The 28000-nt window shown below is 31.7% G+C and overlaps 1 protein-coding gene and 1 long non-coding RNA gene across 5 annotated transcripts; one reads left to right on the top strand and one right to left on the bottom strand.

Moving 5' to 3' along the window:
* Nucleotides 1-52: 52 nt before the first annotated feature.
* On the top strand, nucleotides 53-27990 carry LOC148613336 (coiled-coil domain-containing protein 28B-like). Of its 4 annotated transcripts, none has more exons than XM_088586723.1 (6): nucleotides 53-185; nucleotides 18578-18713; nucleotides 19200-19340; nucleotides 20820-20980; nucleotides 21365-21387; nucleotides 22274-27990. In XM_088586723.1, exons 2-6 carry the CDS (start codon nucleotides 18626-18628, stop codon nucleotides 22302-22304), a joined length of 444 nt encoding a protein of 147 aa, XP_088442849.1. In that variant the 5' UTR covers nucleotides 53-185; nucleotides 18578-18625; the 3' UTR covers nucleotides 22305-27990. The 4 variants fall into 4 exon arrangements, with proteins under 4 accessions (XP_088442849.1, XP_088442845.1, XP_088442848.1 ...); XM_088586719.1 differs by lacking the exon at nucleotides 53-185 and adding an exon at nucleotides 7809-7959; XM_088586722.1 differs by lacking the exon at nucleotides 53-185 and adding an exon at nucleotides 8010-8028.
* LOC148613337 (uncharacterized) lies at nucleotides 8688-16807 on the bottom strand. Its single transcript, XR_015923349.1, has 3 exons — nucleotides 16654-16807; nucleotides 14287-14339; nucleotides 8688-9429 (listed from the first exon to the last, which is right to left on the bottom strand). It is a non-coding gene; the product is annotated as an uncharacterized LOC148613337 (long non-coding RNA).
* Nucleotides 27991-28000: the final 10 nt, after the last annotated feature.

Genomic DNA, 28000 nt, shown 5'->3' on the forward strand with positions numbered 1-28000 from the left:
TAATTTAAATCCGTTGCCAAGATGCACGCCCTTTGTAAGAGAGATGACCTAAGTTGAAATGAACACTTCAGTGCAAAAGTAGATCTACTTCCGGTACTGAAAAGTTGTTGATGTTAACAACTTGTTTCTTGATTATGTAGAATTTTATCGTAACCTCGACTTATATGACAATCTGAGCCCTTAATGTAAGTACAATTTTTTATCCTCACTTTATTTCATGACACACTGACTCGCCATTATGTTAATCAATTTCTATTTATATATTTTATGATCTCCTGGTTCCATGACTTTGGAAATTGGTCTCTCCTGATCACAAGAAGTGATATTTGCTCGAGCAACAATAAGTTTTCCCACTCTCCGAAGTAATATGAAACAGACGAAGCGTGAAATGCTTATGAAGGAAAATAAAGTCATGTCTTTTGTTTGGCAATGACTTCTAGCCAACCCAGGCGATTCTGCCCATTTTCAGTCCACCACCAGTCTTTACGTCCTTTTACTTATCATTTATCCACAATTAAACCTGCCTATTCAAATATGTTTTTGAACTATATAGATGTATATGTACTTCAACTGATCATAAAGCAGTAAACAATCATGCAGTTTTAAGTAGAACCTTATAATTTTAAATGTAGTAGTGTATACAATGATATCCATTGATTAACATATACATTGTATGTAACAATAAAGAAATAAAAATGCTAAAAAAAAATTTAAAACAACATCCTAAATTAAGGACCTCAAACAGTCAAAGAAAACAATATTGGAATCATATGGACATTTTTGTTTTAAACATATTTAACTTATTTGTTAATAACCTTGTAAAGAAAAAAACATGGGACATAACATCTAGGTATGGATCAACCTGATTTCATGTCCATCTGTCCCCAGTTGATATGTTCCCAGGTCTCACTAACCACTTCTAACGTTTCCATTACTTTACATGTTAAAAAAGTAATTTTCAAAGTCTCACTGTGAATTCCCAGGACAAATGACATCTTAAAGCTGCATACCGTTGCGAAGCTTGGAAAATAAGGCTTCCAAAATCATTATGCTAATGGTACGATCATAGTAGAAATTCTTCACAAAATTTACTTGAATAAATAATACTGAAAATCCACATTTTTACCTGTTCTGCTAACTGACAGCTTGGAGGCAAATTACTCACACATGTAAACAATATTCATACACTTTTGTAGTTAATTACATATATGATTTTAAAGTACACATTCTCAGCTTTATTTTGACTACTTTTAATCATAATACACACAAATAATGCACTTACAATGCATATGTCTAGGTTCAGTGTGTTTTTGGTACTACATAGGGGGGTGGCCATTTGACCCGGAAGTGGTTAGTGAGACCCCAGTCAATCTGTCCCCGAGTGGATCAGTCCCTTATTTTGAAGTTGATCTGTCCCCAATCATAAACTTGATGCATTATGCATTATCATACGAATTCACACTATCACTTTAAACATATTTATTCAAGTACTTGTATATAAGCACAAGCAAATACAGTATACACATTTATACACAAACTCATGGTAGATTTCGGAAAGAAGCTAGATAGCTTGTATAAAGTTCCATGTCTTTAAGAGTAAACTTGCAAGAATATTCTTGTAAATAGGATGCATGTGGAATGATTTTCATAATTGACTAGTAAATAAGACAAACGAATATAAAAACAAAAATGGAATTACAAAATTCGTGTAGAGATGCAGTACAAATGTACATGGAAGTCAAGCATTTATAAATCTTTTACTTTTGATAATAAACTTCTGAACTTTAAGAAAAACTTCTACATTTTGTTCAGCATTTAGAATATTTGAGCCATACAAAAATACATTTACAGTAATAGGTACTTCAAGTGCCATAGAAAATATGATTTCAATTCGTAGCAAAGTATATTTGGGACAAAAAAGCCAAAAATGGGAAGTTGATTCGACATGACCACAGGTGCACATAACAAGGTTATGACTGAATAGATGTTCGTTGAGTGAAGCACTGTTCATTCACAGTCTGGCATGTAATATTTGCCCTAGTCGTGTACCAATAAAGTAAAGATTCCGGCATTTTATCTAATGTTCTTGAATTTTATTTCATATCTTAATCTTAATTCATACAATTAAAATATATTAAACAAACATTGAAATTAAATATCTAACCCTTTTCTTCATATATATGTCTTTTCTTTAAATTTACAATTGTGTAGATAAATAGATTATACTTTAGAGTAATTACTTATAGTTACATGTACATTACAAAATGAAAAGTAATTAGTCAATTTAAGTTATTTTCTATGTTTAAAGGGTTATTGTTTTCCATTCATACTTGTTTTTAATCAGGATTTTTACAAGTTCAACGTAGCATCTAAGCTTCCCCAAGCTTGATTTAATGAAATAATGGACATCAAGCAGCTACTCAGTAAGAAAAACAATATTTGATGCTCTGCTCCTTTTTAGATAAAAGAGAATGGAAAACTTTTCCTAGTTTCAATTATTGCATTGCCATATCCATGACCATTGTCATAAATAAAATTGTCTGTAAATTACATGTACAGGTTTCGATATATGACACTAAATGTTATACGATATAATTATTAGAGGGGACAGATTAAATTAGGGATGGTTCGACCTGGGGCGGGATAAACTTGGGAACAGAAAAGGTTGGGGACGTATCAACTTGCCACCAATCAACCGTCGTTAGGACTGATTTTCTTTATTTCTTATTTCTGATTCGATAGTTCATGTACAATGTACAACTGTATGTGTATCTGTCTACTTTTGATGTGATGTCATAATATTGCAGAGAAAACTCGTGCTAGAAACTCCTTTTCTTGCAAACAAAAAAATTGGGTCTATATAATGTCAGATATTAAGATCCTTAGTTTTCATTTTACCATTTTTGGACTTGGCCATCATTTAAATCCCTCAGTGAATGTATTAAAAAATTCCACTGATGCAAGTTAATCAGAACTTTGAGGGCAGAACATATGAACCTTCCAGTTCTACTGGAAGATTCATATGTTACCAAAAAAAGTATAAAAAAGACTATCATTTTATAATTTTTGTGGCATGAATTTATAGATATAACATAAGAATATAACAAAGTGGCTAAAAAAAACAACAAAAAAACCCCTATTTTTTTAGCTCACTAATTACATGTACATGTTTAACAACCTAAACACCAAATTTCTCATTTCAATATATTTATTGATTTTATTCTTCCTCTTTCATTTAAAGACAAAAACACAAGAAAAATATAACAGGTTGGATTTCTGGAAAAAAATTTGAGAAAATAACTTATTACTAATTATGTAAAAACTAAGGACAAATAATTGTATATGTGCAAATGTATTATGTTATTATTGGAACCGAACTTGGTATGAATGTTCCTTGGGGTATCCTGCATAGAACTGATGTGGGGATTTTTGAAAAATATGGCCATTGGTACTAAAAAAGAACATAGGGGTCAAACAGTAGTTTTTCACATATATCTCCAAAATTGTTAGGTTTAGCCAAATTCTCTTGATAGATGAAATGATCCTTATTAATAAGACTACAAAAGTCTTCAGGGATAAAAGTTGTCAGTTGACTCCTTGTAAGAGTTATTGCCCTTGAAAGGGGAAAAATGACAGGGTTTTTTTTAACTGTTTTCAGCCAGTATCTTGAAAACTATGATAGATAGAAACTTTCAATTGCTGAAATGATCCTTATGATAATCCTATCAAAGTCTTCTTGAGTCAAAATTGTTACACAACTTCTTGTTTAATTTATTGCCTGTGTTTTGTTATGCTTTTACCAAATAAGTTTGTTTTTGGTATGTGGCCTTACATGTATTATGAAGAGTTACAAGTTAAGGTCGACTTTGCTTACGGTTGAATGATTTTACGGAAATTATGGCCCTTGAACTTAGAAAATTTCAGTGAATTTACAGTTTTTCACACTTTTTTTGTAATGCTTTTACCAATTGATTTTATCTTTTGTATGTAGTCTTACTGTGAGAGGTTTTAGATAAAATTTGACTTTGGTTACGGATGATTGATTTTTATGGATGTTGTGGCCCTTGGACTTAGAAAGTTTCAGTGAATTTAAAGTTTTCTTGACTTTTTTTTCGAAAGGGACATTGGAATGATGTTCTTTTATTTATATGTAGGTATACAAAATTGTGCATGAGCTCAGGAAGATTCCGGAGGTTTGAAACCCCCCTTTTGTTGGAAAATTTAGTTTTTGTGCTAGATTTGGGCAAAAATGAGAAAATACATGTACTGGGAATACAGTAGCTAGGACCCTCCATTTCAAAATCTCTGGACCCAGGCCTGATTTTGTATTTTGATCTAAATGTTGCTTTTTATATGACATCATCTGCTTAAAGGAGAGAAATAGCTGTCTTATCTCAAATCCTGTTAATGCTGTCAGAAATCCTTTTATTACTTCTCATTGTCTGAAAATAGATTTTATATCCCATCACCAAAGTAAGATTGATAGGAATTCAAGAGGGCACTGATAAGATTAAACTAAATGAAAAGGTTTTGCTGACTTTTCCAGGAAATCTGAAAATAATTGAATTTGACAATTTATCACACGTTCTCCAACCTTACGATTCTCCAATGAATATTGGTAATAGAATCAGTGTGGAGTTTTTATTAGTTAGTAAAGTATGTAAGTGAATATCTTACTTTGATTGTGATGGTCTGTCTCTGGATTATGTTGATGTCTGAGCTGGATTTTTTTACACGAATACCAATACTTGTTCACATGAAAAACCCTTGACCAATTTTAACCAAACTTGTAGAGTCACCATTTAATGGTTTGTACCAAATGTAGCTCATCCTTAGTGTCTTCTAATACATGTAACTTAAAATCTTTGGCTTATTAAGGTCAAAGGTCAAGGTCAGAGTCAAATTTACATTACAAAGGGATGTCCAGTTTAGCATCAGCTTTGTTGTTATTGTGACCCTAGATAATAATAATTTAATTGAGTTTTCCTTGAAAGTCCTTCTGAAAAAATTCTCATTCAAAGACCTTGGTCATATAATCTTTTTTTATCGTATGAATAATCTGCTTACAAGACTGGCACAGTAAGACTTAATCCCCTTGATGGTTTTATATGTTTTATGTCATGGGTTTGTTACTCAGCTGAGTCATACAAATGTCTTTATTGCTTGTGTTAACCACTTGAATGAATTCTCATCAAGGTTTGCCACCTCTAGTAGACAAATATGAAAGTAATGACTGATTGTCTTCCTGTGTGCTGTTCCTTCTATGAGATAGCAACTGAAAAAAAAATGGCAGTGCAGTGTATTTTCTTGAACATAACAGGATATGCCAAAAGAATCTGATATCATGGAACTATAATGTATTATGTATCTGAAAATGGATGTTAAACTGCAGTCGATCAACCAGTCAATGAAAAGTGTAAGGTTTGCACTTTAGGTCCTCCTCTGTTTCCAAATTATTGAATTCAGAAAACCAAATAAGCAAGCACTGAAAGATATAGTCAATTCATTGATTTGAACATATATTAACAAAACTTTACCATTCCCATGTGTGTAAGTGTTCTGTAAATCTCAATGATAAAGATCTTAGTTCTTGTGACATCCCATTAAAACATCCTTGATTGGCCCTTCAAAGAGCATTATATTATTAGTTTTAATAAGAATCATGTAGTACTACATTTACCAGTAATGGATATGATCCCATGACATCAGCTGGTCTTAAAAACATTTATGCACAGGACCTAAAAGGGCTTGTTCTCAGATCTTTGCTAGGGTTTGGTGCAGTTGTTTTGAAAAGTATTTGAATACTTTCAATTACATTACATTTCCCCCCAATTACATTTCATTACAGTTACAGTGATTTATTAAATGTATTTTATTGATTGCAAATACATTTTATAAGATAATTAAATGCAAACATGAACAATGACATAGTTACATGTAATTTAAACGATAAATGTACATGTACAAATATATAGAAATGGCAAAATGTTTAGTCTGAAAGAACGCAATAACTATTAGAGTAACATGAGAAAGCTTAAACCAGACACTGTTACCTCTATATTGATTTAATGTACATTTTGTTAGTAAGTTACATGAATGCAATGTAATTGAAATGTATTTGAAATACTCCAATTTTTCAACTTTCAGTTACATGTTATTGAAAAGAAAGTCAATTACAATTATTTTCAGTTTCTTCAGAAAATGTAATTACGCAATTCCTGATTTTTGTATACATAACACCACTGAAGGCAAAAAAAATGATGAAACATCACATTATATTTCCTGCATGTCTAAAATAGTGTTTCCTGCAGCTTTTGAAAAGGACTGGGTAATCCAGTTAAAAAAATAGACACTCTAGTGTGTTATGGTTTAATTTGAAAGCATATCATCTAAGGAATTACATCAATTCAGGAAAAATTAACAGAAAAAGGTAGGGTACTTATATCACTCTCCCAGATCTGACTGTATGGAACATTATGAAAAGTGAACCTGTCTTAATCTGTTACCAGTGTGTCATCAAGCTCTTCTTATTCTAAGTGAACCTGTAGTACAGTAAACTGGGAAGCTGTCTTAACCAGATACCAGTGTGTTGTCAAGCCTTTCTAATTCTAAGGGAACCTGTAGTACAGTAAACTGGGAAGCTGTCTTAACCAGATACCAGTGTGTTGTCAAGCACTTCTTATTCTAAGGGAACGTCTAGTACAGTAAACTGGGAACCTGTCTTAATCAGTTACCAGTGTATCGTCATGCCTTTCTAATTCTAAGGGAACCTGTTTTAATCAGTTTCCAGTGTATCGTCAAGCCCTTTTAATTCAATAATTTCTTCCACTTCAAGGTGTGAGTTCATAGAAGGGGTTGATGGATTAGAAAATTAGAGTATATATGACTTTTTGCATTATATTTCCAATTTTCTACAATGATACATGTATATTCTGGAGATCCCGAAATGAGTCACACAAAGCCTGTCGTTACTTAGAACTTCATCTGACCAAACATATACAATATATATATATATATATATATATATATATATATATATAGACAAGTATGTAGGTGTGCCTGTGTATAATGTTGTTTTGGGGCCAGCAGCAGCCTGCCATGTGGTGTAAGGGTTTCATTGTTGCTAATTAAAGACCCATGGGTGGCCTTGAGCTGACATTTTTCAACCCGGTGGGATTGTTGTCCCTTTGCCATATTTGCCATATTCATTCTCCTTTTATATAAGAGATAGAGTAATGCCTTGTTGGCTCAGTGTCAGATTAAGTAGTTTGAGTGGCATGACATTGTTTATATGTATCTGTAGACTTTTGGTTCTTTGAGCTAGGACATTAGAAATCTGACTCAGTTGGGCTAATACAAATCCGGGTCTGTTTGTTTGATCAAACATTTTTGTTCTGTAAAGAATAAAAAATCTGCTGTCGGATGTTAAACTACAACCAATCATTCAATTCAGTGCTATTGAAGAGATTTAATATGGAGTACATTTTTTTTTCAAATGTTTTCAAGGCTATTAATGCTATTACATACTAGTACATTTGGAATGAGGCAATATCTCTGTGATTGATCTCTTTCAGCCCCTATGAGTTTTTGAACATTTTCAATATCATATTTATAATTAATTTGTTAATTTTGTGCTTGTTGCCTTGTATTGTACAAGCTATATAGCATTTTTAGAAAATTAACGTAATATTATTACCATCTAAGTATATACTTCCATTAATAATTTAAATTACATAATATTTATAAAGACTTACTCTAATACTCTTAATCATATTATCACACTTCTTAAAATGATGACTTCCTGACCGAGCATTTAATTTAAACGAATTAGTATGCAATAGACGCCAGCCATTAATAATTAAACATTTCGGAGCCTGACAAAACATGAAAGTGATGTAACGATATTGATTTTAGATCATATGTTTTCCCCTCGGCTTTTAAGGCTTGCTTCCCATAATGGTAAGTTCAGATTTGCTTTCACTTTTCATTTAGATAGAGATAATTGTTTTTCTTAGCTTTCAAAGTATGGTAAGTATAATATTTTGTTACTGTTTAAATTTATAATTCATTTACAGATATCGGCTTACCACCTTCACCATGATATGGAGATGAGTGTAGTTAATTCAATTAGGAGTTTTTTTTTAAAACATATGTTTTGTTGTTTTTGTGATGTCTGTCTAGGAGTCTGTTTATCTGTCTGTCTGTCTGTTATACATACATAGGTTCGTCAAAATATAAGATTTATTGAAGTTATTATTTTACACAATTTTTACACAACTTGAATGTAAGTTTTTTGTTGCTGAAGTAAACTTCATTGGGTAGAAACTTGAAGTACATTTGTTTTGTAGGATTTAAGTACTTTTCCATCTAAGAATCAGGCAAAATGTGTATAAGGTGTGAGATTTTATTGCATTATCCAAGTATTTATACCTCATAACCTCAAGACATTACTGTCAAAGTGTCTGTAAAGTTTGCCTTTTTAAGATATTGATAGATAAAATTTAGTTGAAATGCACTATGGGAAATTGGTGGGAAAATTTTCATGTATATGCAGTCAAAAAATACCTACGCCATCAATGCTTCAGGATAAATTTAAATAGCTTTTCAGTTGTTTTCTAGATGCATTTGAATATTTGAATATGTATGAGGCCATGAAGACCAAATTGAGAAAAATGATGCACCAATCATTGCCTGATTCTTACACAGAATGGTACTTAATTAGTAGATGTTTGTATTTGAAATTTCTATCAACAGGGCTTGTACATTTAAGTATTGTCACATGATCCCTGTGAATTCACAAGAATGGGTCCCTAAAAATTCTGACTACACACAAGTTAAGAATATCTGGCCCCTGTATGTCTTGTTTCACTTTCACCTTTAGTTTATTTATGTTATGAGTATATAAGCGCAACTCTTTTGCTGTACCTGTGTGTAATGATGTTTTGGGGCCAGTTGCAGCCTGTCCTGTAGTACGAGGACCAATGGATGGCCATGGACTGACATTTTCATCCTGGTGGGGTTTTAATCTCTTTGACATATACACCATACCTTTTCTAGTTATATCATATTGAAGTACCTGGTAAAGTAAATATAAATCCTATTTTGGTTTTGAAGGCTTACAGTAGGAGTTACAGATATTGAGTATGAGACTTACAAGCTCTATCCTTGAGCACAGGAATATGTTCGTGTCCTTTTTATATAGGTTCTGGTTTCATGAACTATGCAAATCAATACATTCAATAAACTTTTTTAACTCAAGGTTACTGGTTTATGAATTGGGAACTTGTAAATGCATATACATTGTAATGTAGTAGGTGTTCATGAGTTGTCATTTTTGACGAGACCTTCTTTGACTACTCATCATTACAGGAAATCCCTATTGTATATTGATGCTTTTCTTCATCTTGCTTGTATGGCTGTTAACCATCACTGAAAAACCATTGTAAAATATTATTTATAAGAGTAGACCATTTATTACAGAAAAAATTGCATTTCTTTAATGTGTGTCAAATTAGAAGTATATGATATGCTGCAAAATTTTGGCACATTATTTTCAGTGTATTATGTAAGGCCTTTAGCCAGAAATTTTTAGTGGTTTGTAGAGATGAAGGGGGTTTGATCATATTAATTGGACAAAATTTTACTTACTTTCAAAGTGCTTAACCAATTTTAAGCTTGCTTATAAATGTTTTTAATGCTTTTTTAGCTTATGAGGTGGGGGTGCAGAAGAGAAAATGTCTATCCCCCTTTAATCCCTGGCTACAGGTCTGGTATGTGTGCTTCGGGGGTAGGGTAGAGAAGAAACATGAAGAAATGAAATGTTTTCTTACTCATAACATATTGAAAATGGAACATTCACAGAGAATCTAATTTTAATCCTGATTTGTATTAAGTGAAAATCATGAAATTTTACAGTAACTGTTGTAACAATTTCCTGATTTGTTGTTTAAGCCAGCAAAATAGCTAAATTTAGCAGTAATATATTATATGAGTCTTATGGAAAATATGGAAATATTGAAACATATAGCCTAAGGACCACAGTCTTGATTCCTAATTTCAGTAATTATGATGAAATCCATCATAGTCGCCATATGAACGTCATTTCATCCCAGACTCTGTATAACTATACTGAACAATTACCTTATTGCAGTAGCGTAGACAGCAAGGATAAAGGATGGATCTTGTAACAATAGTTGAAAAGTATGTGACATTGTAGAATATCTTTTGAAAAAATAATAATAGTTTGAAAATTAAATAAGTTTTAAAGTTGTTGATCTCAGGTTACCAATAAATACCAAAGTAAATTTCTTCATTTTTCCTGGAATTAAAAAAATGTAATGCATGAGTATTCTCCTGACTTTTTCATGCTTTCTTGTTAGCCTCACAAAAATACATGTACAATGTACCTGTAGGTTTGACTTTGAGCCAAATTAACATTTTCCATAAATAAATTTACATGTATTAAAAGAACTTGTACTATAAACTAGTAAAATATGTTTTAAAATGCATTCCATAGTGCAAGTGTTGCATGCAAGATATTCTGTAAGAGGGTACAATTTTATAGGTTAACTTAATATAAAAATTCTAAGGAATTAAAAAATATTTTCTGAAAGTAGGAATGTGATGGAATGTTGCTGTATTTTGTATGTTCAGTATACAAGGGTTTAGGCTATTGATCATTACTTCAGAAGTTGAGTAGTTGTTATATAAAGGATCAAGTCAGACTAATTAATGGTCTCTTTATGTTTTTTTGATTGTCCAGAAAAGCAATTAATTCAACTGTTGAGTGGGAAACTCTGTTAGTCATGGAACAGGAATTATTTGCTTGGTGAGACAGTGGAAATGAGCAACCAGCCAATCTTTGATTCTCAGTTACTGATTTGGGATTTAAGTTAGTTGTGTAGGCAAAGTTGTGCTAGAAAGGCCATTGTAAGACACAAAAAAGTCATGAGATTGTCCAAAACTGTAAGATATCATAGCTCATAATTGACAGTATTTCTTAGAAAGAGTAATCAAGGGAATCAAATGAAAATGACAGTTTGTCTGACTGAAATTTAGATGTTTTTCATTGACAGACCTGAGCATATCCCACCCAAATATAAACACACTAAGAAACCCCCCCCCCCCCACTTCCCAATTTTCCTTACCATTGTGGTTTTGTGCAGTTAAAAGAGGAGAGTCAGAAATCTCGGAAGAAGAAAGGGTTAAGAGATGAGACCTGATTCTGTTTTGTTTTGAATGAGAAGAAAAGAATTTTCATCCGAAAATCTTCAATAGAAAACTTTTTATGAAAAATGCAGTAAAATCTGTCTCTAAATAATCTGGAAACCTGTTTAAACCAGTCACATTTTTAAGTCCCTTATTATCAATGTAAATGTACTCTTAACCTTAGTAAACCAAACACCTGATTGAAATATACCAAAGAGGATCAGTTTACACAGCCAAATGTGCCACATATGATAATTATATGGTAATCATATGACAATCATATATTTAACATGTGGTAATCATATGGTTGTCATATGATTCTTATATGATAATATGTGTTTGAAAACATGGTGATCATGTGTTTGTGAAAAACGTGATTGTCATTTGATAACCATGCAATTATCATATGTTAATTGAAACGTATGATTATCATATAGTGCTCGATTCATATGATAATCTGATGATGCAAATCATGTGATTATCATGTGTGGCACATTTGTAGACTGGTTTCACTGTAGATGGAGTCATTTCAAGTCTTCAAGTCTCAATACATGTAAAATGACAGAAATTAAAATTCAGACTCCAAAGTTCCAAATTTACATGAATTGTTGGAAGTTTGATGATTTGACAGGAATTACATTTCACTTTCAAATTTCTCGGCGTTATTATTCATCAAGCAAATCTTTTCTAAGAGTTGATAGGCATGTACACATGTAAGAACTATAAATTTTAGTGTCGATCATATGGAAATTCTGACATCTGAATCCATGTTAAGATATTTTCTCTTTTGATTCCACGAAGAAACATGATTTAGTATAGCTACTAAAAACCATATAACTATTTTATCCTTCATAGCAGAGAAAACTCCCAAGAGCCTGAATTAGTTTAAATTATCACAGTATTGCATGACTCAATATTGAATTTGTCAGTTTTCCTGACAATTTGCAGCATACTGTGCATAGCTGCTTTTGATGTCAAAATGTGTGGAAATTTAATTATTCTAGTCCTTAGAGTTCTAGAATTAAACACAATTATTTTGCAGTTTTTTTTCCATTTTCTATACCTTTTGATAAAGCTTTTTAGAATCATATGCAATTTACTATTGTTTTATGGTTAAATAATGAAAGAAAGCTTCTTTGAAGTTCACTGTATACTATAAAAGTATATTCAGTATATAAGTCAGTCTGACTCAAGCCAGTCCATACTATGCACTGGGGTCCAACTGACTGCGGTAGATTTAATCAAATTGGTATATATCAAGTAGCGGGTAATTTTCGCAGGTGCCAAATTTTGCAATTTGCTCTCTGAGTAGGGGTATTAAATTTTGACAGTCTTTGCTACACTCTCCTCTAATAAGTGTGAATTCATAAATTATTGCCATGTTTGTATGTGACTACAAATTTTTGGGTTATACATGTTTTTTGAATGGTCCTTGTCTTATTCCAGAGATTCTAGTTATTGGTGTTCCAAGGTCTTGGATCTTTGATTTCTGACATAGGACATTTGGAATGTAATTTATCTGGGTCTTGGACTCTTTTAGTGGACTTTTGATTTCCTTCATTTGAACCAGCCCTGTGCAGGTCTGGGTGTCCAAAGAATAAGCCTGCAGCAGCGCTAAGCTTGTCGTAAAAGGCGACTAAATAGTGCTCAGAAACCTAGCCGGGGGCTAGGCGCTCTGCCCACAGAGCAACTGGGATGTGTGCCCCAGGTGGTGGAATGGGGTACCCCTGGCGTGTTACATGCTGGGGTTGTCAGGCTATGATACGGAAAACCTGACCGCAAACCATAGTGGTGCATCGTGTTGGGAAAGTTGCCAAGTTCCTCACATGTTAAAGAACCCTGCTGTGGTATTGGATAGGAGTAGGAACCTTTGCACTCTGCCACAGAAGGCTAAATTGCCCGACCCTATCCATTCCTCCCTTTTTCTTGTGTCAATCAACATTTGTCGACCCTTATTATCCTTGTGTCCCATCCCTTTTTTCGTTTTATCATCATCATTTCATGTTCATTTTATCATCCCTTTCATGTTCATCGCTTGAATATAGCTGAAATATTGCTGCTCGTTAAACCCCAACAATCAATCAATCAATCAATCATTTGGACCATTTGTATGAAACTTGAAAAAATCCGTCTTTTTCATGTTAAAGTTTTCTTCATGTTTGTAATCAACCATAATTTTGTATAGTGAGCAAATCAGTGGTTGTTTCTAGCAAAACAGAGGATGCTTACCCTACTGGTGCAACTGTTCCATGCTCCTAGATTATAGTGGAGTCCGGTTTGCTCTTTTACTTTCATTTCTTTGTACGTGATATTTTAGTTTTTTTCTTGTTCTTTGTTGTATGTGTCTATTTTCCTTGTTTAGTCATTATTCTTTGAATATATTCCTACGATTTGCTCAAATCTTGGTTTCCTTGATTATTCTTAAAGAATTAGTCATTTCATCTGTATGAACTATTAGTTACTGATTTTAGAGGTAACTGTTTCTCATAAGGGTGAAGGATTAAGAGACTAAAATATCCAAAAACAAACATTTCCATTTGAGATAAATTGTTGAATTGTTTGAGTGGAGATGAAACAGTGTTTGTTTTAATGTTTTTGGTATAGACCTAACTCGTGTGTAGGAGTAAACAGTTTTCTGAATTTCTTGAATGTCTTTTTTCTTCAAACTATTGGAAAATTAGTTGGAATAATTATAGTGATGCCTGACATGGTATTAGAATTTCTCTGGTTTCTTTGATTTTGAAATTTGATCAGATTAAGTTAATCTTTTGCTAATTGATTTTTCCTGGAAGAGCAGTTTCATTTTATGGTGTGTAATTACAAGTATTTATTGGTATATAATCTGAAAAGCAATCTGTAGCATCAAATACGCTACACCAGTTTTTCATATCCTGTGATTTTGATCAAATCATTGTTTTTTTTTCCCTAATAACTTTAGAAGGTAAAGCGTCCTTGACTATTTTGTTGCAAATGTCACATGGTTAATTTGCAGTGTTTCTGATCCTCCATAACTGCTGTTACATGTAGCTAGGATCTTAACATTTGATACAGTATTTTAGTGCTGCTGTCAAAACTTACCACTGCTCAGGTATGGGCATATGTTTTACACTATTGTTGTAAGTCTGCAAGATCTAATGTTAAAAAAAATATCAGGATATTATGTTTTTAGTCATGTCATTTTGAGTTTAAGAAAAAAATATAACATGATGAATTTTAATTTTTTTAATTTAAAAATATGTTCAAATGTTCATGGAAATGTCAGTCACATGGCATGATATTGAACATTTTATATTTTTCAATTCTTTACAAATACTGCAATAATTTCCAAATTAACAAATCTAGTTTGAATTGACTGATGCTGCTCTAAATCCAGCTACTGTAGACACTGTCAAAATTGACATTGTGTATTCTCTCATGAAATGTATAGTCTGTTTCAAAGTGATTTTTGTAATATTTTTTTCCCCATTTGAATCAATCCCTTAAACTAAAATTGTACTTGATATTTATGGCCATTAGCTATAGGTCTTGTAGTTTTAAAGGACTGATGATAAACAATGCAATTATTTAACTGTTCACATTGAAGGTGATTTGTTATGAGATACTAAAAGCCTGTGGCGTTTACTAATGAATGTTTTGTAGCAGAGAGAGAAAACATTCAACCAAGTCAAATCTGAACAATGGCTTTCTTGCATGGCATGATATGTTCATATTCTTTATTAATATATTAAGCTTTTGTTTGATGTCCCTGCTGTGTACATATGTTTTCATGATGGTTTTATATGGAAGTTTAGATATGTGTTAAGAGCTTCAGATCAAGCTTGCAACTCTTATTTCTGTGTTATGCCCCTTTGAAAAGAGTTGTAGGAAATGGATTGTCTTTCCATTCCTCTCTTACTGTTTTTGTATAATCTCAGTTTTTTTTTTTAAATCGCACTGAATGATTCAAACATTGACCCTTCCTTTCTGACATAAAGAAAAAAAATAAAAGAAAAACCTATCTTACTTTCAACTTGCTGGTAATTGGTTTTGTGATACATTCTGTATTTAATATTGTTTTCACAGAAGCAGAGAGCTATATAATTTGTCTGTCTGTCTGTTCTTCCACTGGTTTTGTGATGCATTGTTTTCACAGAAGCAGAGAGCTTTATAATTTTTCTGTCTGTCTGCCTGTCTGTTCTTCCATTTCCACCACAGACTAACTTATTTTTTCATGGATTGATAAAAGATTGAGTGGTTAGGGAGTTGTTAGGTTAAAGGTCAAGGTCATTGTTACTAATAATAGATTTTTAAGAATGGTTTCTACTCTTGTTGAATTCAGCTTCACCTAAAAGATTACTGTTTTATATAATGTTATTAAGCAAAGCAGTTCCAAATTTATTTATTTACATTTTACAATTTTGACAACATTTAGCCATTCTGTTATTCTCGTTAATTAATTCTCAACCTTTATTTCAGAACTTAGTAAAGTCTCTATGGTGTTAAAACTTGTGAAAATTTTATAAACATTTCTCTAGTGATTTTTCCTCCTGTACATTGTTATGGTAATAATCTACTCTACATCTGTTAATTTCTACCCTCAGTTTGTTTTATGAAGAATGACATGTAGAATTTTATATTGGTTTTAAATATGAATGAAGGAATGAAATGAGTTCATCAGACATAAAAAATATGTAATCATGGGTATTTTACAGAAATGAACAGTTTCATTTTGCTTGTATACCTTAATGAACAAGCCAAATGATTTCAACAGACATTAAAATGTCTAATCATGGGTATTTTTTTGAAAACTGAGTATTTGAAAAAAGTATGTCTAGAAATTGAGTGATAAGTTTTAGGTATAATTCATAAAAAGAACCTGTAGTATTTCAATTGTGTTCACAAAATATATTTTTCTCTACAGTGATGCTTTATATGTATTGGTTGATGGTTTATCCTCAAAGGACTGTTAATTCATCCCTTTTTGGATGAAAATATTATACTTCCAGTCTGAGTCTGTGTTATATTGGAAACACCTTGTCTGTCTCTCAGTCCACCTGTCAGTGTTTTTAGCAGTTACGTTTATTTTAGTCTGTCACTAAGCTCTAATGTGTGGGATCATACCTGCTTGTAAATAGAAGATACATGTCAGGAATGTATCAAGAATTTCATATAAGGGAGGCATACATAGTATTAAATGCAAAGGAGGAAGGCAAGAAAAACTTTGGGGTTAAATTTGTAAAATCAAAATTTCACTATGGAAAGAAAATATACTCAATTTTTTATTTACTTTATTTTATTTTTGTAAGGGGGTATACTGTGGTCCCACCCTCTCACCCTCTAAAAATCCACACTTGCATGTAGTCAAAACATAACACTTTCATAATACAAAAATACTAATCATCTGATTCTGAAAGTAGAAAAAAACTGTCATTCAATAGCGCATGACAAACTGTAGAAGAGTCTTACCCTAAACAATTCCAGACTGAGTACAGGTGCAAAAATGTGTTGAAGGAGTTGAACATGTAAACAGTAGACATCAGTAGAACTCCTAGTTATCTTTACATATGATCAGATTTCTATGAAGTTATCTCAGGACATTTATCTCTACAAAACTTTTGTATTTTTATAATCGTAGACATCTTAAGTAGTTGTAATTGATGACCCCTAAGCACCTTCCGTGATTCATGGAGTGCAGAATAATGTTTAAAACAGGATGTTTATATTATAATGATTTATTTCATATTCTGTCTTCAACAATAAAATTTGTGCAAAGGCTTATGTTTCTTTTTCTTGTTTGATGGTAAGATGAGTTAAAGAAATTATGGAATGTCTAATGCATGTCTGAGATTGTATTTTATATGATGGCATGTCCAGAGGCTGGGTTAGTGGCGCCCTAATGAGTTAAATTTACTGGTACTCAAAAGTAATAGATTTGAAATTGAAAGTTAAAATTATTCCCTGACAACAGAATTGATCAAGATTTGGGGTGTTCAGATTTAAATTATTTTGAAATGAGTTATAAAGGTTCTGTAAGTTGTTATTGTTATATACATATGCTGAAACATTCAAATATTTCCAATACCAATGTTTTTTCTTTTTTTTTTTAAATTATCACCCCCCCTTTTTTCTTAGAATTGAAAACATGCACTCCCATGAAAAGATTATCAGTAAACCTCTCATGTTAAACAGTAATAATGCTCTATTATTGGAATTTACATTGATTAACTTTCAGTTTGATTACAAAGGAAATTCTCGTTAAGAATTCTAAACACACAAGACCTAATATTGGAATTGCAGTATTGCATTTGAAGAACCAATTCCTATTGGTGATGACAATGAAATATTTGTTATTCCAATACTACCATTCATATAGTATAGATCTTTACATAAATTCTAAATTTCAAATGGGCAAAACCAATATTGAAATAGCAGAATTACTATTAGAAGCCAATTCCTAATGATGAAGCAATCAAATACTTGTTATTCTGTCTAATAAGTATAGACCATGATTGTAATGATGTCAATGTTCTATTCAGGCCATTCATGTTTACTATGGCTGAAACAAAGCTTTGAAGTGTATGGGTTTTCTTACTTATAATGGTATTTTCTATCAATAATTTTAACTTCTTTAAGACAAGTCGAGTAATATTGTTCAATTGTTAATAGCATGGTAAAATAATTTTAAGTCTTTGATAATTGATTTGGTTTTTTGCCTTTTTGAAAATGGGCATATGTCTAGTATATGTTGGTGTAGTTATGACAGCAGAACCCTGTGTCCATTACTTACCCACAGTTTCATCCTGTAACTCATAATGACACAACACTGTTTTTCAAATGCAAACAAATAAATGACATAAATTAATATATAATTTAATTAAAATGGATTTTTATTATAAATATATTACATTTTCATGCTGAAGTCATTTCCTTCTCAAACTCACAATGTTATAACTTTGTGTTCAAGTTCAGATCTTGAACTTAATGAAAATGAATTTATTTTAAAATTAAAGATAGACAATTTCTTGAATTCTGTTGCTTTCAAAGATGAAAATATGAATTCATTGTTATTTTAAACAACACGCTTTTAACATCTAGTCGGAATATATACATTTCAGATTTATTTAACAGATTTTTCATGCCTGTAGTGAATCAGTCCCATGCTTGCATCATTATAGATAATGGGAACTAATAACCCTGTTTGGAGAGTATTGGACACAAGGTTTAGGTTATCGTAACTAATGTTGGTGGTCTGAAAAATGAAATCATTTTTAATTATGAACATCAAGATTAACCTCCTTGGATCTTGAAAGAATGTAGGTTAAAAGTATTTTATATTAAATGACTTGGTTGACAAATTTAATGGCAATGCAACTTGTTTTTTTTTTTCCAGGATCCTTCAATCGGCCAGGAGTATTTGAGAACTTGGTTCTCTGTCACCATGGACAAAGATCCTTCTAATTTCAGGAGGAAAGATGAGTCATTTCCGGTATCTAAACCAGCACCAGAGAGAAAAATGTCAAAAGCAGGTATGTAATTAGTAGATTCTTTTAATTTCCTTTTGTTTCTGTTGCAAAATGCTCTTTTTGCATATGTTCATCCATTTTCCCATCTTATCTCATGATTTCATATGGCAACTGGCTATAGTTTTCTCTTTTTTCATAGCAAATGAGGTACATTTGTTGGGGTACATCTTCATCATCTTCTGGAAACTCAAGTTGAAAAATGAATTTTTTTTATAAAGGATAGGAATATCCTGTTTTATCCTAGTGGGTCTATCTGTTTGTCACAAGTTTTCATAACAGATCTCTCTGCAACTACTTAACACAACCACTTGATATTTTGACACAAGCTTTATACACATTTATATTTATATCATACCTTTGAATTTGATTCCAGGCTTTTACAATAGTAAATTCCTGTTTGTGGTTTTTATATTTTGACCATACACTTAAGTTTGGGTGTTTGGGATCAGTGAGTATTGACTGAAAGATTTCTTGTTGTCATTTTACCAGGTAAAAAGGAGCGGCGTCCAGCTGCAAGTCGGCCATGTAAAGAACATTCCTTTCTCACAGATGTCGCTGATGTTCGTGCAATGGAACAAGGACTTCTACAACTACTGGAAGACTTTCACTCAGGGAAACTCCAAGCTTTTGGTAGGCATTTAAATACATGGTTGGATTTCTTTATGATGTTCAACAAGAATTATTCATGAGAAGAGAAGTTAATATAATGATAATTATTTATTCAAGGGATACATTTTTTTCCCATTGGAATCAATATATTGTTAATTGAACTCTGAAAATTTTCAAGGTAGCTTTATTAGATTTATTGAAGAGAAATTGGTTTTCACATGTTCAAAATACATGTGAAAAGAATCTTCCAAAAAAAGACTTTTAAGTTATCTTCTTTGCTATGCTTGATTCTCTACAAAGAGTGAATCACAAACTGGTATTAGGTTTATGAGCTAATCATGATATAAACTTTCTAAATATTAAGTGCCTCTTGTTTGTTTTAAAGGTAATAAGAAGGAAACACATTTTTTAAAGCTATACAAGTGAAGGTAATTCATTTAATAATGCTAAAAAATAACTGAATGTAATGCATTATTTTGTACACAAAAAAAAAAAATTTTCAGCTTCTACTGAACTGAATTACCACAAATTTGGCATGTAGTTTGAACATTATGTGTTGTATAGTTTTGCCTGTTATCAATTCTGTTCCACTGCTATTTTATACAAAATTGTAGTTTCCTTTATATTTTTCTAAGTATCTATAACAGCGAGTAATATACATGTAGTAAACTTCAGAGGATTGAGTTTGTCTTCCCTTGATTAATTGACAATCACCTGAAAAACTTCTTGTAGGTAGCTATCTGGACAATTGACAAAGTGTTTTAAATTTTCTACCAAATTTAGATTGAAACACCATTGTTTGTTTGTTTGTTTGTTGGGGTTTAACGCCAGAGCAGCAATATTTTACTATATTCAGGCGATGAACATGAAGTGGATGACAAAATGAACCTGAAATGAGAATGAAATGAAAAATGGGATGGGACATAAGAATAATGGGGTCAACAAATTTTGATTGCCACTGGAAATAGGGAGAGGTGGGTAGGGTCGGGCAATTTAGCCTCCTGTGACGGACCCTATGGTTCATACTCTGAGAGAATACCACAGGAGAGTTTTTTAATGTGCAAGGAGCGTGGCATCTTTCCCTACAAGGTGCACCACTATGGTTTGCGGTCAGCTTTTCTGTATTATGGCCTGACAACCCCAGCATGTAACAGGCCAGGGGTACCCCATTCCACCACCTGGGACACACAACCCAGTTGCTCTGTGGGCATAGAGCCCTAGCCCCTGGCTAGGGTTCTGAGCACTATTTAGTTGCCTTTTATGACAAGCTTAGCGCTGCTGCAGGCCTATTCTTTAGAAACCCAGACCTGCACGGGTTGAAACACCATTGAAATGGTAGAAAGTTTGAATCTCCTCCTAATTTGGTCAGTTAACTACTTAAGACATTTCTCCAGGTAGTGGTGATTTAATCAAAGGAAGACAGACTCTATCTCCTGAAGTTAAATGTTTTATCTGCTGTTATAAAATGACATGTAATGCATTTTTATATTTGTAATAAAGGGGGCAACAAAACATTTGAGCAGATGGATATGATAAGAGAACAACAAGAGTGTCTGGCCAGACTCCATTTTGAGTTGGATATCCATCAAGATTTACAGAGAGGGAATGATGAAAAATCCAGGGTTTCTGCAAATCAAAAACTTTCCAAACTGATTGATCAGGTAATGAAATTATAATGTCATTTCATTTAAGTTTCTGTGAAAGACGTCATGTGTAATAGATTTTATTCAGTCTTTTTTTTTTAAAGCAAGAGCTAGTCGCACCTTATTGTATTAAAAAAAGTTTAGATCATCAGACAAAATTCTAGACTTTGAAAATGGAAGTTTTTGTACATGTATTACATCAAAAGCTCTAGATCCCAGATGTCAAGAAAATGCCTCAAAACCTGTATTTGACACAATTTTTAATAAATATTTCATATCAAAATTGTTTCCTCATACATCTAGGCCAAAAAAATATAAAAACTTATTTTAAGAATTATGTAACTATTATTTTTATGCAAAGAGAATATTGACATGACAAACCATGTTTGTTTTATTTTTCAGCTTCATAACATCAGTTCATCAATGTATCCTTTTGTACAAATATATCTGTGATGGTTTAGTCCTTATTTGTAACTTTTCCTAAGTTCTATGGTTGTCAGCATGACCTGATTTTTCCAATCAATCTCCTGCGCAGAGGGTATATTGGCTACTTCAAAGCTTTAGCCACACTCAGTACCTAACCATATCTCTTTATTTTAATTAGTACAGTTAAAAGGAAGCAACTTCATGGGTTTTTAATGACTAGTACTCATGCCTTGTTATTTTTTCACATCTGGTTTAGCTATAAACTAGGAGAGTAATACATAGTAAATCAGAAAGAGGTTATAGGTCAGTTGAGGAGATTGGCACCCAAGAGGTTTTTTTTTTGAAATGAACACTTTACACACTCATAACTCTAGCCTTTCTAATTGGGAGTGTCCATTTCCAGTTTGACCAATAATCTCAATTTGTCATAGATATTTATCTTAACATATTATTTTCCCTTTGGACAGAAAAGTGCTAAAAATAGTAACGGTACCCAAGAAATTGGTTTTTAACACTAGATAACAATTATCATTTTTTGAAACAGTGAAAATTCTAGAAACAATGTTTCCCCAGAAACACTATAGCATGTCATAAAAAGGTTAGCTCCAACTTAGGAGTAGATAAAGGAAAATATTGGAAATGTTATGGACTCATTTGTTTTCAAGTTATTCATAAACTTGTTTCCTGTCCTGCTTGAATTCTGGAATTTATTTTATTTTATTTTGTTTAGATAATTTTTATTGAAGAGCTTTCAATTTTGTGTCAGTCATATTCACACAAAAATTATGTTTGAAGGCTTGATAATAAATTCTTGCTGTTTTATGGTAAGATTTCATTGTTTCTTTATGAAAATTTGCATATAATATTTCCTTAATTTATTCTCAGACAGCATCTACACAAAACAGATGACAGATGATCAAGGGAGATAAACCATATCTTAGCTATTTTCTCAACATTCCTAACAGCTATGTCAAAGTCATTTCACCAAAAACATATATAAATTCAGGAACTATTTCTGTGTTCTTATAATGGAGAGTTTTGAAACTCATTTCATAATTGCAAGGTTGATAATTTGGACTAAAAATTAAATTGTTTGGATTAAAAGAATTCTCCTTAAATCAGAATAGAAAACTGGAGGTTTGCTCTGAAATACCATTAGTTTTTTAATTGAAATGAGGTTTTTTGAAAGTATGTACATCATGTATATGCAATGTACATGCATAAATTTCAATTTATAGTTTTCATATGATTCCATTGACCTTATTTTATGATTTCTTACATATCTTATTGAAGCATTTCTCTTTATGCTGCTCAAATTGTTTGTTCTTTAGAATAGTATAAATTTCTAACCCTGTTTAGAAAAAAAAATTGCATGGTAAAATGCTTTGTAATAATATTGAGAAAATGATTTATAATTGCCCCATATGATTTGGAGTTTTTCTACTAGTATTTTCTCTATTATATTAAATCTGCCAAATGTTTTAGTCTTTTTTTTTGGTTTCCTAACTTGCCTGTTTTTTTCCTTGGCAAGTCTAAAGAACAAATAATTGATTTTAGTGGCCTTTTAAATGTGATTTATTCTGTGATACACATTACAACTGTGATGTTTTTATCTAGGCTTCTTGTGTATGAAGTGTGGAGTTGTAATCATGACTTCTACTGTGAAGTACTTAGTAGCTATCTATTTGAGAATCATGCAGGGATGATTTGTTTGTAAGGTCACATTCCAATTTGTTTTTATAATGTGTTGTGTGGAAATTCTGCAAGGATTGGATTTTATATATTTTTCTTTTAGTGGCTGAAAAAAATCAGGAGAATGTACTATCATTTTATATTATCTTTAGACTTTTTGTGGGTCAATAGGTAAAATTACGGGAGTCTCCCGCAGGAGGGTTAACACATATGCTTTATTCTAGAAGGGGTAAAAAATCAATTGAAGGCGCTATCATTTTCTTTTAAAGGGCAGTAGCTCTGATTTTTCCAATGCATCCTATTATGTCTTTTTGCCTCAAATATCTTTCACTTAAATAATCCATATGAAAAATCATTGTTCATTCCAAAAATGCCTAATTACCTCATGTAAAAATTAAAAAAAAAATCATTATAATGTGACCTTTTTTCAAATGAACCAATGGATTCTTATTTTGCATGATTCTTAGGTGGACTGGTAGTTAAGTGCTGGAATCGGTGAGGATCAGGCAAAATTGAAAAATAATAAATCATGCTTAGGAAGACACAAGTTTGACATTTTGGACACAAAGTTAATGGTCTACTGAAGATAAATTGACAGTTTGTCTTAAAAGTGTCAAGAGGATGCAGAAAAATGAGTTCATTAGAATGGTAGGGGAAAAGTGAATTCTCCTTTTTTGACAATGAAATTGCAATAAATACCTTAAATTAATGACTCTTAAAAAATAAATCAATGCCATTTCTGCATTTTAGATAACATCTTAAATAAGAATAATGGCAATTTTTTTTCCACCATGATTCACCAACTGCCTGATTCTTACAGAGAATAGCACTTAACTTCAGATGTAAAATGTATGGATATTATGATCTGAGCAGTTGTATTTATAAAGATTGAACATTTTAAAAGAACCAGTATAAAATAGAGAGTTATTTTTATTAACATGTTTTCTATGTCAGTAGCTTGCAGAAGAAAGCACATGCACTGTTCAAAAGCCAGTTCAAGGATATGTTACCCTATTTTGTTAATTTTTGTATGAAAAATTTTAAAAGCTGTTAATATAAAAATGGTTAAAATGATTCAAGTCATTCTTTCATATCCTTTGCAAGAACCACTCTTTGGTCAGTATATGGACTAGAAATATAAAAAAATGAGGGTTGCTTAATTATTAATCTTGACTGCTTATATGTTTGTGTGTGTACCTTCAGATTGAGTCTTTCTGTCTTCATCTTCTTAAAAGAAGTATATAGATGAAAATTATTTTGAATCCCAAGTGAATTCCTTGTTGTTGTTTTTTTTTTATTTTTATATCCGTGAATGATTTTAATCGTAGTTAGAAGGAAAAATTGAGTTCTTAAGTTGACTATAGATGGAGAAAAAAAAATGAAAAACTTTTTACTGTAATTATTTTTACTAAAATCTCTAACTTAAAACAATTGAAACTCCAGTATTTGAATAAATATTTTTATAAATATCCTAAGATTTGTATATTTCATTATGTTTTATGTACGCTGAGGCTTGTTAAGTTATACAGAGAAAGTAGTTTTAATTTAATTTCATTAGAGCTGAGATTTAGCTGCATTATAGCACATACAATGATAACATTAAGTGGATAGAGTTGGTGAGCTTCCGAACTCTGAGGTAGTTAACTTGACTATTTAAAACTAGATTTTAACTTCCTACCAAACAATTAATTCATTTCCATAGGTATTTGAATCTATGTCGAGTTTAAATTCACCTTCTCAGAGTTCATCAGGTGTTTTTCATTGAGTAAAGGGAAGACTAAATCTATCCCCTGATCATAATCATTGTATGCGCTGTACTGTTGTTGATATTTTCACAGACACCGACTAAAACATATAACAGTATTAGATCCTTATCATTTCCATTCATTTTAATGTATGACATTTAAAAATGTCTATAGATTTTTCTCTATATCTCCACATGGTTAAGTGTTTAACATCATATTGTCTCTAATTTACTTTTAATTTTTATAGCATATGTATCATATGATAATGAATTTCATAGTTCAGTGGGGAATAGAACAATTAATATTCTTGAGAAAATCATTGATGCTTAAGACACACGGAGAGATTTAGAAGTATGAGAGAAACTATCACTTAGAAGCATAGCTGAGGTTTATAATTTTTTTTTTCAAGAAAGGGCTTCAAATGATTGATCACCCTCAAAGATTTTTCTCTTTTGAATTCATGCCTTACTATGTTCTTCACTATCTCTTTTTTGAAAAAATTGTCATTCTTGATTATATTCACCATAAATCCCTTTCATAAACTTTATTTTTAAATGTGAACCCCTCATTAGATTCAAATGATTGACCCCTTTTCTCCTGAAGTAAGTTAAAATCTTGTCTCAAATTTATTATCAGTTTTTTGTAATATAGTGTATCATATGTATACTATTTTGTGCCAAAAAATGACAAAATGAGGTGCTTTTTTAGAGCTCCACCAAGTTTCATCTTTATTCAGGGATTTTATTCAGGCAATTATATAATTTCATCTTCAATTTCATGGCTCATTATATGCAATATGAATGTTTTAGCTGAAAGTGGACAAATTTGAATTATCGATAGGTACAACTCAAAGTGATTTATTCACTATTTCAGAAAGTCAGATTATTTTTTTTATTGAATCCATGATTTTGTAAATCCATGACAATTCTTCATCTTTGGTGATCTCTCTAGTGTATAGAATAGTTTAATGCAATCCTCAAGTTTCTCTCATGTTTCATGATATTTAATAATCAGAAATGGCAATCAGTTCCACACTATATATGCAGAATTACAGCAGTTTTGAAGTGGAGACAAAAAATACCATAGTGGTTCTATTGGATGTTCAGTATCAGTCTCTGTAAGAATCAGGCAGTGGGTGAAACAGCATAAAAAAACCCACCATTTTGAAAGTTTTAACTTGACTATTTGCACCATCAGAATCAAGGAAATATAGCAACATTTTCCATGTAATTTTGGTAAAATGAGTTATAATTTCATTGACAATGAACATTTCAAGGCCAGATAACTCTGTCAAAAACCTCATCCTTTAACATTCTGTTGAAAAATTCCAGACCAAATCCACTGCTGCAGATTAAATAATGGTCTTTTAAAATAGAGAAAGCATCCTTGAGTGAAATTATATTGTCAGATCGGTGGGGTTTCTGATTTTTCCCATTTTGCTTGATTCTTACAAAACCATACACTTTAAAATGCATGCATAATTCTTCTGAATAAAAACTTGTGTTATTCTGTTTATCAGCAATTACGGTAGATTTGACGTAAGGTTGTTATTGGAAATTGCATATATTTTTTTAGTATCATGGGAGTACCCTGAGATAGATAATATCAGGCAGTAGGAACAGTAGAGAACCAATATTTTAATTGTGAGTACCCATTCTCATGTTTTAAAGAAAAACTTCAATTTGTAGATTTTTGATTCCATAGATTTGACATCCCAATCATACTAACAAATAGGAAGTTTTCTTTTTTTTTTTTTGGTAAACCAAATTTTGTGGATTGCCAAACTTAAAATATAAAAATCATGATAACTGGTACCCAAACAAACAAAAAAAACTTTCATGATAGTAGCTGATTAATAACTGTATCTATAACTCTAGTCAGAAGTCTTTCACTATTTTCAATAACATAAGAAGTTAATGGTTTTACCTGTCAAGTAATCGTGATTTCATAGATTTGAAACCATGTTGATATTACAGAATTTTTAATGGGGTCTCTGAGCTTTCATTTACATAACAACGAAATGTAACAACAAGCCATTAAGTCATGATGTCTTCTTCAGTAGAGCCTTCTAGTTTGACATCATGGCTTTCTTTTTGTAATATATCATGTACAATTGTTTTAAATTACGATTTTTTTTTCAAAACTTTAGTAGCACATCTACTGTTCTTGTGAATTGTTTGGTGACATTCACTTCGTCTTAAATATATTTTGAAAATTATGTTAAGGAGGTAGACCTAGGGTAAGGGACGCAACTCTTAAAAATCATTGGTATGTTTGTATTCAGCATTTTACATCAATCTTATGTAAGCATCTAATTAACTTGGATTCATTTTATTCTGTTTCAAACGAAAGCTTGAGAGGCTTTGAAATTGAATATAATACAAACATATCACTGATTTCATAAGTTATGTCCCTTACCCTAGGTCTACCTCCTTAAAGAATTCCTTTCTGCAGAATATCAAAGACAATTGTTTTTACAATACCATTTTTTTCAAAACTTTTAACACAACCTACTCTCTTGTGAGTGGTAAGGAAGCATGTAACTGTGTTTTCCTCATAAAGACAAATTTAGGAAGCTATTTTAAAGGCTAGACCACACTGTATTATATATTTTTGATCAAACATTTTGATTGATACTGTAGTTGTTTTCGTGGGCATTTCCCCTATGTCACTGGTAATTTGGATAAAACTAGGTTATGTTTTGGTAAGTTAGTGTTGGTACAGAAGTTCAATTAAGAAAAACACATCAGTATGTAAAATTCAAAATTAACATGTATTTTAATTTGTGTACAACAGGTATAAAGATGTGGTTAGGGTCTTATTGGCAGATCCAGGGGGAGAGTTCCAATGTTGAACCCCCTCCCATCTCCACTTGTAGGAAAATTTGTTTTGGAAATCTATCTGGATCAGACCTCCCCCTTTTTCTTTAAACATTTGGATTCATCCCTGGACATTGTTCTGAGTTGTATAATATATTTTAGATCTGTGTTTTTTTGACAGAACATGAAAGTGTGAAACCTCAGCATGTAAATTATGATTTTTTTTATAGAGGTTAATATTGATTATTCATATGTCCAGTGTGACATCACATTTGTGTGGCTTTGTAGTACTAAATGACAATATTATTTTATTATATAAAGTTTATAATAAATTTACATTCCATTATATCTTTAGT

The sequence above is a fragment of the Perna viridis genome, chromosome 6 (assembly GCF_037379345.1).
Source record: "Perna viridis isolate PV_CMFRI_1.1 ecotype Kerala chromosome 6, ASM3737934v1, whole genome shotgun sequence".
NCBI classification, from domain to species: Eukaryota; Metazoa; Mollusca; class Bivalvia; order Mytilida; family Mytilidae; genus Perna; species Perna viridis.

What these genes read in the sequence shown, in the direction of transcription:
- LOC148613336 (XM_088586719.1), top strand. An exon ending in AGGGAAACTCCAAGCTTTTG is followed by an intron (nt 19,341 to 20,819) that starts GTAGGCATTTAA and finishes TTTGTAATAAAG; the next exon opens with GGGGCAACAAAACATTTGAG. An exon ending in CATAACATCAGTTCATCAAT is followed by an intron (nt 21,388 to 22,273) that starts GTATCCTTTTGT and finishes ATTTATTCTCAG; the next exon opens with ACAGCATCTACACAAAACAG.